Source organism: Vombatus ursinus, unplaced genomic scaffold, assembly GCF_900497805.2.
Source record: "Vombatus ursinus unplaced genomic scaffold, bare-nosed wombat genome assembly UNPS02014620.1, whole genome shotgun sequence".
Classification (NCBI taxonomy): Eukaryota; Metazoa; Chordata; class Mammalia; order Diprotodontia; family Vombatidae; genus Vombatus; species Vombatus ursinus.
Window position 1 is genome coordinate 174,783 of NW_020954398.1, and position 12,401 is coordinate 187,183.

Genomic DNA, 12,401 nt, shown 5'->3' on the forward strand with positions numbered 1-12,401 from the left:
AAAGAATACACGACATAAGACGGGTATGTAATTCAGGATCAAATTATGAATTACAGATAAGAGCTAAAGAGGTCACAGGGATATGGCATCTAAATTATGATGTGAAGGATGGGGAGGATTTCAATTAGTGCAGTTGAAGAGAAGAACAGAAATATTCCAGGAAGAGGGGATTTCTGGGAAACAGGGAATTGGGGAAAATTAACTCACGATTTTGGCAAAAGTCAAAGGGAGTATTAGATTATGCAAGAAGAGAATACTGGGTTGAGATCATAGAGGGCTTTCATTGCTAGGCAATGGAATGAATTCAACTTGTTCATAGCACATAAGAAGACTCTAGGGCAGTTGGAACCAGGGGTGGTCCTTCACCTGTTTTAGGAAGGTAGAAATCAGAGCTCATAGGAGGGGAGCAGTTTGGCAAACCCACTGGCAATTGGGGTGGTGTCGATATCTTTTGGGTCAATGGGAGATTTCAAGATAAAATTCTGTAAGATGGAAGTAAAAAATAGAAATAATTCCATTCGAGCCAGGCCCTCACCAGCACATATCCGTTTTCCTAAAAGAGACAAACACTAGGATTAGATATTCATAGACTTCTAACTCATTTAGACCACTTTTTTGGACTTAGAGGTGGCCCACTAACACCCAGGGGCATTAGATTAAAGACTGTATACATTCCTTTCCTCTCTGGTCCTTGACTCCTTTGAAAAGCCAGTTCCCCCTCAACAGAGAGGGAAGACCCCTCCTGTATACTCTCTCTAAATCAATCCCCCTGAACCAGAGCAAGTCCTAGGATTTATATTAGGAGGAAAGCAGGCATTGCTTTAGGGAGAAAATAATCACTCATTTATAATCTCAAGAACTAAACTTATGGCTACCCACAGAGACCGCACTGGGGAAAGGTGACAGAAGAATGATCAAAGTTCCCTTTGGAAACCACCTGTCATAGTTCTGGACAGAAAACACCTCTGGAGTCTACCCTACAACTTCATGGCCATCCAGTCACTTGTGCTAACTACTCACTCTTAGCCCTAACCCAAGCATTAGAACCAATTGAACAGGGCATGGAGCTGGAGACCACAATGTCAGGGATAGTTAGCTGCCTGACTGCATTCATGTCTGCCAGACCTAGACTTGGCTGTCACCACCATTACCTGATAACTAATAGGTTCCCCCAAGAATTGAAGGGGAAAGGACAAGACAGATCATCATCTATACTTTTGTACCAGTAGATCCCCATTAGAATGTACATAACTAGGAAAGGGAGTTCCATGTTTCCCAGTAAAGAGTCACATTTCTACAAAATCGTAAACTCTAAGATTACACCTTGGGTGACCTTAGCCATAATGGTACCTGAGTAATGAGCCTATAAGATTACCCAATCCCCTTTCTTTGCTTGATAAAGTACAAGATTATACCATGCTAACATAAAAGCCTGGAAGACATTATCTGAGAAGTAGCTCCAGGTTGAGGGAGACTGGGAAGATAGTTTTTAATGTGGGGGGTGAAGGAAACTTTAGTTGTGGGTCTGGATGCAGAATAGAGTGGCCACTATCTCAGTTCTACCTCTTTTTTGGAATAAGCTCAGACAACTACCCTGAAACCCAACTGATTTGGTTGATGAACCTTGGCGTAAGGAGAATTAGAAGAATGAGGGGCAGCTAGGTGACGCAGTTGAGAGAGTTCTAGCCTTGGAGTCAGGAGAACCTGAATTCAAATCTGGCCTCAGGCACTTGACACTTACTAGCTCTATGACCCTGGGCAAGTCAATTAACTTGACTGTCTCACCAAAAAGAAAAAAAAAAGAATAATATACTATGTCTCCATCCTACTTTCTGGTTTTAGAACTTAATAGGACCATAATGGTCAACTAATCCAACTCAATCTTTTGGCATATCAGTAAACTGAAGTCCAGAGAAATGAAATAATTTGACCAAGGTCACACAGGTAATAAGTAGCTAAACTGGATTGAAACACAGGTCTTCTAAGTTATCAACCCATCTTTGATGCACATGTTTAGATGAGTGTCTTACCTGCTGAAAAAGGCATGAAATAGTCGCTCTTCTTGAAGTTGCCACTTTCATCTAGGAAGTGACCTGGGTCAAACTGGTCTGGATTGGGGAACTCTTCATCATCATACAGAACAAAAGACAATACTGGTACTATGGTGGTACCCTGAAATAAGCAGATACAAACAAATAATTAGAAAATAAGAACCATAGACTGTTAGAACTGCAAGGAAACTCAGAACTATCATCTAGGCAAAACCCCTCATTTTCAAGTATGGAAAGAACCAACATTTTTTAAATGCCTGTGCTGATAGTAAATTAGAAAGTCCGTAATACTGCTGGGAGAGATGAAACTAAATTTTGATAACCTGAGGGGCAAAACCAGTATCAATGAGTAAAGGACACAAGGAGGCAGATCCTGGGTTAATAAAAGTTAATAAAATAAATTTTGACCATTAGATCTATCAAAGAAGGAAAGTACTGCCTGGCTAAATAATAAACACACCAAGTTCAAGCAGATGCCAGATGATCTAAAGAAGTAGAAATGAAATCTGACCTGTGGCAGGATGTTGAAGAATAAAATAATGTCACACAGAAGAATGAGGCAAGAGCTGATAAACAAATTGGGAACTCTTCTTGAAGATGAAGAAATTGGATGCTCTGGGTAAGAAGCCCTTGCTTGTACTCTAAAGAAAGGCAAAGTAGGTTCACGGCTATTAATTGGTAAAATATCCAGGAAGAAGAGAATAGTACTAGTTGGTGACTCCCTATATATAGAAGGACACTGAAACAGCTGTTTAATGACAATGACAACAATAGACAGATCTGTCATGTTCTCAGAGGACATATCAAAGGCAAAATGGAGAAACCTCCCAGACTTGTGAAAGGGGATGGCTACTAACCACCTCTGGTGATTCACAGGGGCAAAAACAATACTTCTATAAGGAACCTGGAACCATTTCCAAAGTTTTTGACATTCAGGACAAAAAAAAACTAAAAAAGTTAAGAGCACAGGTGGTGTATTCATTATGGCTGGATTTGGAAGCAAAAGATTCTGAAAGGAAAGGCAGACATCTTGTAAGATCATGTTTCAGATTGGGATTTGGATTTCTTGATCATATCTTCATTAAAATATAAGCATGATAGACTCCTAGTCAGGATTGGAATAATGCACCTAGCAAAGACTGGATGGATTTTTATTTTGATTTATTACAAATATAGTCAAAAGACTTTTTCAATGCTTAAAGTGTGGCTTAAAAAAAAAACCAAGATGGATTGGAGATTTTAAGACAAAGAAACAAATTTGACCTCAAAGTTATAAGTAGGACTTGGTAGGATGAGATGCTTAAACAAGACTGAAGTTCTGGAAAGAGTTTCTCTTGTTCTGAAGAAACGGGATAGGAAAGAGGTTGGGGTGGTGTATATTAAGAAGATAAACTCATGTGGGGCTAAGAAGATAAACTAAGATAAAATCATGTGAGAAAAGAAGAATGATGAAAAGCATCTAGGTAAAGAGAAATGGAGGCAGCATCAAGAGTGACATTGTCTTGAGAGCATTCAACAGGCCACATGGACAGAGAAGAAACAGACAAGGAAGAGAGAAGACAAATTATAAACCTGGTGCTGAGACATGATGTAGCAGTGATGGAAAACTTCAATTATTCCTTTGGATCCTTGAATTTCCTTTCTGTCAAAAACAAGGCAGTTCATAATTCTTTGACTTTTCTTAAGGATAATTTCATCCTGCAATTAGAGTGGAACCAAAAACAGGAAATTCTTTTATTGATCCAATTCTAACCATCTGAGAGGAACTTGAATAACGTAGACGTGAATACGAATCTGTAGAATCCGTAGGCACAACATTCTTCCTCTGAAGGGATCGTGCTCTGTTTTGGGGTATGCTATCACACTTGGCACACTTTCTGTGCACACCTATTTATGGTAATGGTGGGAATTTTTGAGAAAGTGACCAGTCCATCTTAGAGTTTGTAACAAAGGTAACTAAGTGGCCCAATGGATAAAGTCAGACAGACCTGCTCCGACCCCAAATACTCATTAGCTGTTTGACCACGGCCAAATCACTTACCCTTTCTCAGACTCAGTTCCCTCATGTGTAAAATGAGAATAATAACAATGCCTACATGTCAGGGTTGTTATGAGGATAAAAAGAGATAACATTTGTAAACTGCTTCACAATCCTTAATGCTAGCTATTATTATTATCACCAAGAAAGACAAGAATTGATTTCTGACAACACAAAGGAAATCAAAACTCACAATAAAAGATAAAGAAACATTTTCTAAAGATACCAATGTGGTAAGGTAGCCAGGTGGTACAGTGAGGAGACTGCTAGACCTGAAGTAAGGAAAACCTTAGTACAAATCCTGACTCACACACTTACTAGCTGCATGATCCTAGGAGAGCTAGCTGCTCTCTCTAAGACTTCATTTCCTCACCTGTAAAATGGGGATAATAATAACATCTACTCCCACAGAATTGTTGTAAAGATTAAATAAGATCATCTATGCAAACCAAATCTGAAAGAACTTTATAAAAATAGTTATTATTATTACAGGGAACTAACCAACCAACTTAGATTTTTCAAAGACAAGTTTGAGTAAAAGAAGCACGTCACAGTTTCATAAGAATGACAGAAGTGGTAAAGCCCAGAGTGAACAGAGGCTGGTGAGACTAACAAAGGGCAACAAGAAGGGGTTTTGAAAAACTATATTGTGGAAAAGAGATAAAAGATTAAAGAAAGGATAACTCCACAATTCAGAGGGTTATAGGATGAGGATGACAAGTGACAAGAAAAGACAGAACTTCTCCATTTTTCTTTTGCTTCTGGTCTTTTTTTTTTTACCAAAGGAATGAACTTTTAAATGAAATGGATAGAATTAATAAATATGGCTAATAGAGATTGAATACACCAGAGAAGTAAGGAGAAAATAAGGGAGCACCTAGACACCTGTGCAAGAAAAATAGAGTGAAGAGAATACACCTCAATTTATACTCAGAGTCTAGAATACATTTCTAAAGAATCATTAATCTAGATAAGGAAGGAATAAGGGAAATGACTCTAGATGAGGAGATAGTGGTCACAAAGATCTGGAGTGGAATCATCATTATTTCTTTTTTATTTTTGAGGATGTTAATAAACTGGTAGATCAGGAGAATGTTGTAGATAGGGTAGATAGGGTAGGATTTTAGCAAAGCATTTGATAAAGATTTTCATGTTCTTCCACTGAAAATGATAGAAATATACAGGTTAGACTATTACACAATTAATGGATTTAAAATGGATTGACTGACCACATACAAAGGGTAATTACTGAAGGTTCAGAGGCAGCTTAGAAGTAGACACTGCTGTACTCTCATCACCTCGCTCACAAACAAGGATTGTATTCCTTCTAGGAGTCATATTTTAGGAGGACATTGAAGAGCTGGAGGCAACCAGGGACAGCAAGCAGGATGGTAAGAATAACAAGTCCATGCCATGCGAGGATGGGTTGAAGGAAATGGGGATATTTAGACAAGAGAACAGAGGACATAATAGAACAGGAGACATAATAGCTGATTTCAAGTGTTTTTATGGATTTTTACTAGAAAGAGAGAATAACTTTGTTCTGTTTTGTTCCAGGGGACAAAACCAAGAGCAATAGATTAAAGTTATAAAATTGCAAATTTAAGCTTCACGCAAGAAAAAAAATTCCCTCAAATTAGGGCTGTCCAAGATTAGAATGGAATGCCACAACAAAAAGTGGTTCCACCTCATTGAAAGAATTTATAAGCAAAGATTGGATAACCACAATGTGAGCATACTGTAGATGGAATTCTTTTTCAGATTGGGGATGGAAATATGACCACTGAAATCCCTTCAAATTTGGAAATTCTGTGACCACTTCTCAGGGATGTGGGTTGGCCTGAGGTTCCTTCTAACTCTAAGATTTTATATTTCAATGGGAAAGAGAATAAAATCTCGTTATAGTGAGAAACACTTTTGACCTTGGGGATAAGATATTGTCTAAATTGAACATTTTCTGACACTGCATGGGGCAGGTTGGTTGGAACAAGGTCAATGTACCGCTGTATCTCGTGTACCACAGCATTGGTGTAAGGCATCTTGTTTCTGTCCTCCATGCAGGGACTTCTATCTCGGCCAATCACACAATCAATTTCTTCATGAAGTTTTCTTGTCACAATACAAATGAAAATTGATCTTAAAAGGAGGAACAAAAACTACCTTCTCTTATATTTTCTCTGATTTTTCCCTAAGAACTACATTGGTAAATAATGCACTTGACCCTCACATTCTGATAGATAGATAAACAGATAGATAGATAAATAGATGGGTGAAAATTCCATTTAGTGTCTTAAGTCAACTGAGAATCCCTTGAGACAACTATACCCCGTGCTCTCAGAACAGGCTCAAGTTGTCCTTAAAAAAATACAGTCCAAGCAGCAGTTGGTTAAGGAAATGAGGAGGGGTCTCAGTCTGGACCTGTTCCAGAACTCCATGTGACCGACCACAGGCCCAAGGCACTTCCCTGCGTGGCTGCATGAGGGACAGGAATCCAGAGGCACCAGCTCCTCCTGTGGTCAGGCAGGATCAAGAAGCTCTCAGGAACTGGTGCTTCTCAATCATTCAGTTCCTCCCAGCTCTATCACTGGGCTACAGTCTCTATTCTTATCACTATCTCTATGCCTGTCTCTAAGGAAAACTCACAATTACATAGCACTTAACTAAGCAAGATAGAGATAGTAGTGGAGAAAGAAGAATAAGTAAACTGAAATGTGTAATGATTTAAATATAATAAAATGACAACAGAAAACTTTCCAAGGAAAGTCTCAAAAGGACCATGAACCCCTCTTATATGGACCAAATTATGGATGTATATTTTCAGCCTGTAATCCCACCTGTTATCTCAGGATGTTTCAGGAGAATCAGGAGTCCATATCTCAGGGTGGTGCTGGTTGTCTCTGTTCCTGCTGCAAGTAGATCAGCTACTGTGTGGACCAAGTTTTCAATGGTAAATTCAGACTGTGGTTGTTGCTCTTCCTAGGAATAATTTGGTATGATTAGTTCAAAAATAAGGGAGGCAGCAGGGCAAAATGGGAAGCACGATGGATTTGGAGGCAGAGGACCTTGGTTTGAATCTCAGTTCTGATTTTTTTTTTTATTTTTGGAGAGAGGCAATCAGGGTTAAGTGATTTGGCCAGAGTCACACAGCTGGCAAGAGTCTGAGACCAGATTTGAACTCAGATCCTCCTGACTTCTGGGCCAGTGCTCTATCTACTGTGACACCTAGCTGCCCTCAACCCACCATGAGCTGTGATCCTGACCTAGGGAAAGTCATTTAACATTTTTACGTTTCATTTTCCTCATCTGTAAAATGAGGGGATTGGATTCAATGACCTCCAAGATCCCTTGCAGTTTGAAATCTATGATCCAATAAATAAATTAAATTTGAGCAACACAATCCAAAGTGGAAGAAGAAGCTGGTAATTATCAAGGCAGTTTGGCCATTACAGGTATTACAAACAGAGAAACAGAGAGAAGAAAGAAAGAGAGAGGGGGGCGGAGAGAGAGAGAGAGAGAGAGAGAGAGAGAGAGAGAGAGAGAGAGACTGGACATGCAATTTCATTGGCACAGGGAAATTTCCAGGTGAAAAACTTCTGTCTGCCAATGTAAATCTGCACTTTCTTTGAAAAACTTAAAGTCACAAGAGAGGTGCCTAGCCCTAGGGCTCTCTAGGGTTAAGTGATTTGCCCAGGATCACATAGACATTTTGTGTCAGAGAGGGGACTTGAACTCAGTTTTGCCTGGTTCTGAGGCCAGCTGTTTACCTACTACATGGGTGGGGGGGGTCAAACTCTCAGCCCTCAGGCCACAAGCAACCAACAAAACTGTATGTGGCTAAAACCAGATTAAAATGTAATTGGGAAATGCTTAGTAAAATAAATAAAGATACAATACAACATAGAGAATGTTAATTTGTGGATTCTCTAAGTTAATATGAGGTCTACCAGGATCCCATTCTATTCATGTTTGACACAACTGTACTGTATCATGTTATCTTTCAAGATATCTATACCTATATAGTATATAGCAATCATATCTGTAGATATACACAAGCATCTAGGTGGTACAGTGGGTTGAGTGCTGGACCTAGAGTCAGGAAGACACATCTTCCTGCATTCAAATCTGGCCTCAGACACTTAGTGGGTATGTGACCCTGGACAAGTCACTTAACCCTGTTTGCCTGAATTTCCTCATCTGTAAAGTGAGTTGGAGAAGGAAATGAAAAACCAGGAAAACCCAAAACGGAGTCATGAAGAGCTGGACTCCACTGAAATGTCTAAGCAACAAATACATGAGCACTCTAAATGTAAGCTATTGTACTTTCTTCCTGATTTACTAAGCTAATAAATCCTGTTCCTCTGTATGAGTTTAGTGAGATAAACAGCATTGACTAGTTCAGCAAATGAGGAAGGAAAAAATTGACCAACTTACATATATATATACATATATATATATATCAACACAAAAAAATCCACATATATTTTCCCATTTTATCCTCATCAAAATACTGTGATATAGGTAGTGCAATATTATCCTCATTTTACAATTGAGGAAATTGAGACACTAAATGCTTTGCCCTTGACTGTGAGATGTTGGCATTGAGGAAAAGTCACCACTGAGATCAGAAATTGAATATATAACAAATACTGTATGGACTAAAGATAAGAAAGGTAAAAACATAGGAAAAGCAGGGAGATGGTAGAGGACATAATTCAAGGTCAAGTCAACTCTATACAACCATGTGAGTGATGAGAGGTAAAAAGGATATGGCATTATTAAGATTCTCACACATGAAACAAATAGCATTGCAAGAGACTATTGTACAATATAGTTGTAAAAATCTCTTGCTCTGGTCCACACATGTTTGCCCTCTCCTACATTTCCTCATTCACCAATGGGGTAGGAATCTGTGGGAGAAAATACTCTTATGTGCATAGGTTGATGAAGTAAGGATTTTCCTGGTCAGTTATGTTGTCACATTGCTAAATTAAATGTGTTTTGCTTTGAATTAATGTGTTTTCTGGTTGGTCTGGTAAGAAAACTATGGGTGGTGACCTCAGATTACACTTCATTCTTTTAAGTGGGTCACAGATCCATTTCAAGATGTCCATCAGCATATCTTTTACCTTCTCCCATGTGTCTGGTACTTCCAGGGCTTCACTTACTCCACATGAATTACATTAGCATATTGCTTTGTTCTGGTTTTATTCCTAATTTGGTTTTTTTCTTTATGTAACTTTTTAACCATTTTTCTTCCCCTTGGTTTTGCTCTTTGTTTGTTGTGGAGGGATGTAAAATGAGGAGCCTCTGACTACACTATCTTGACCATAAAACCCACGATCCTCAGCCCAAGTACTTACCACAGAAGCCCCTCCATCCAATCAGGCTGCTTAGATTAAACTTCTCTATACCTCACTGTCTTTGCAGAGTCCTGAGATGTCCTGCCAAGTCTTCACTGCCTAGCTCTAGGACCTTCTTCAAGACCCAGATCAAAATCTAACTCTTCCAGAAGGAAGTCTTATGTTAACCCTCTCCAAATATCATATTTCTGACTAATTCTAAATTCTTTCATCACTTAAATGTTCAATTTATAATCTATTTTGGCTTCCCTTACACAATACTGATAATTATTCCCTTGTCCTTACATGCATTTCCTTCTGTGTGTTGGGTTACAAATTCCATTAGGGCTAGAACCCAATCTTCTCATTCTTCTGTTTGCCCCATAGTGTGCTGTGAGCACACTACCATTGATACATGAATATTTACTGCTCTGTGTTTGTGAATGTGTCAGCATCTAATAAACAAACCATTTCATGTACAAGAACTGAGATTCAGACCTACTGCTCACACTCTACCTGCTGCATTTTCGTCAGGAAACAGTCAATGAAGTCCCGAGGATTGCTGGGGTCCAGTGTCCTTTGGTGTTCCCTCACTTCTTCCAAAATAAATTCATGTTGTAAATGAACATTTTTAACTGCTTTGTGATGAGATCCAGGGAGATAACGTACTAGAGATGGAAAAGAATTGTAGACCTAAAAAGAAGAATTTTATATCATACTTTATTAGAAAAAAAAAGTACTTCTCTACTCTAGCACTTGGATCATGTTGAGAAGAGGGCTGAATAAGGGTGGGACAAATGCCTTTTGCAAAATAGTGACTTTTCTCATCATTTCCTATACAAACCCCCTAAAAATTAGTATTCTCCTCCTTGGTTGCCTGAGACTATGTTGGCCTTCACTCTCAATTCTTACTTCCTTCAGAAAAGTTCTCATCCTTTCTCATTATGAGGTCTTCTAAGAACTCTGCCTGCAATCTTCCATTGGGACAGCTAACTCATCTGCTAACCTGATCCAAATTCAGGTGCTTGAGGGAAAAGTCAGCTTGTCTCTAGTAACATGAATTTTAACATTCAGTCCCTGTGACCAATGGGTGAGGGAGGGAAAGGTTTTCCCTTGGGAAAACCACTGTCGTCCTCTCCTTCAAATCACTTCTAGGACAATCTCTACAATTCTCATAGACAGGAAAAATCATTGTGGAGAAGGGGCCCATCTCTCACATTACAACTAGCAACAACTGATGACTAGGTAAGACCAATAGGTAGATAACTACAAGGGCCATAGGTGTGTCCAGGGCTTCACTTACTTAGAGAATCCCCTCCAGGGAGGGGCCTTATAATGTCCCTCAAATCAGAACACATAGGGATGACCTTCTCTGTCTTTATTCCCTGTCAATAAAAAAGAAAATGTAAACCCATTCTAGCATGGCACTGTTGAACCTCCCAATGGAATGCATGATGAATTCTACCTAGCTCCTTGCAGTAGTTGCTTTGAAGTAATTAAAAAAAATATTTCTCTCCAAAAGGAGAACACTGGCCTCACCTGAATCCATGGGGAACTTGCGATCTTGATGTTTTCAACTAAAAGTTTCATTAAATATAGAAATTTCTGGTCTTCATATTCAAAACATTTCTGGAAAATGAAAGAGCAGATTACATTGCAAGGAGCACACCCAAGGATGAACATGGGGTCACATGGCAATCCTAAAGGAGAAAGAGAGAAAGACCTTAATACTGCCGTTGTGAACAAAAAGAAAGATTGCTTGCCTTTAAAAGGTAGGACCTGACTGTCCTCGTTTCCCCTCTAGTTTATATTCTAGCTGACATTTATTTGGCACAGCAAGGTGAAAAATAAACCACCCTTTATGAAGCATCTGGTTTGAGCTACATAAAAAACTTAAATGCAAATAGGATAATTCTGATTTTATAGATGATATTGCTGAGGTTCAAGAAAATTAGCTGATCTATGCTACAGTTAGGAAGGATCAAGAAGAGAAACTCAAACTTAATTCTCTCCTGGCACCAGACACCTTGTTCTTCCTACCATACCACATCAGTTCCCATTTCTAAATCCCTGTTCATCACATCACCCTAACCAGTTTTTTCTTTCACAAGTCTTCTTGTCTATCTTTAAATTATATTTCATTTATATTTTTTTATATTTTTTTAATTTTTTTAGGCAATTGGGGGTTAAGTGACTTGTCCAGGGTCACACAGCTAGTAAAGACCAAGTGTTTGGTCTGAGGCCGGATTTGAACTCAGGTCTTCCGACTTTAGGGCTGGAGCTCTATCCACTGTGCCACCTAGCTGCCCCCTAAATTGTATTTCATTCAGTAATCCCAGGATGGGGGTTGCAGGTACTGACCTGGAAGCCTTTCTATTCCAAATGCTCTTAGGTTCAGGGTCCTGGACTGTAGGAGTCATGATGTCAAGGTCGTGATGCTAGGTTTCCTTGACTGGTATGTATTGCCTCTTGTCTCTCCCTCAGGATGCTCCACTGCTTTAGCCAGGCTGGTCCATCTGCCTTATGGACAGCAATTTGCCGGGAATTGCATGGCAACTGGTGGTGACGGCCAGACCCTTCTCCACAGGAATGGCTTTCCAGATGAGAGCTGTGAGGGCTGAACTAGAAACAATTGTCTAAACATTGCTGACACACCTATGGCCCTTGTAGTTATCTACCTATTGGTCTTACCTAGTCATCAGTTGTTGCTAGTTGTAATGTGAGAGATGGGCCCCTTCTCCACAATGATTTTTCCTGTCTATGAGAATTGTAGAGATTGTCCTAGAAGTGATTTGAAGGAGAGGACGACAGTGGTTTTCCCAAGGTTTGGGGCCAAGGGCCTGGGCTGTCTCCATCAGAGTAAGAGGGAAGATGATCATCAAGGTGGAGGTGGTTTGACCAGCCTGGATCATTCAGGTGTTCCCCCTCACCAAACTATTCTGCATTCATTTTGTTAATATTTTTCAATATATG

General features: G+C 39.4%; 1 protein-coding gene across 1 annotated transcript; it reads right to left on the reverse strand.

Moving 5' to 3' along the window:
- Positions 1–371: 371 nt before the first annotated feature.
- On the reverse strand, positions 372–11,924 carry LOC114042594 (cytochrome P450 2C42-like). The gene is given in 7 exon segments (XM_027861275.1): positions 372–553; positions 2,031–2,172; positions 6,012–6,206; positions 6,931–7,065; positions 9,945–10,121; positions 10,968–11,128; positions 11,790–11,924. Coding segments are annotated over 6 exon segments (975 nt in total). The 5' UTR covers positions 11,112–11,128; positions 11,790–11,924.
- Positions 11,925–12,401: the final 477 nt, after the last annotated feature.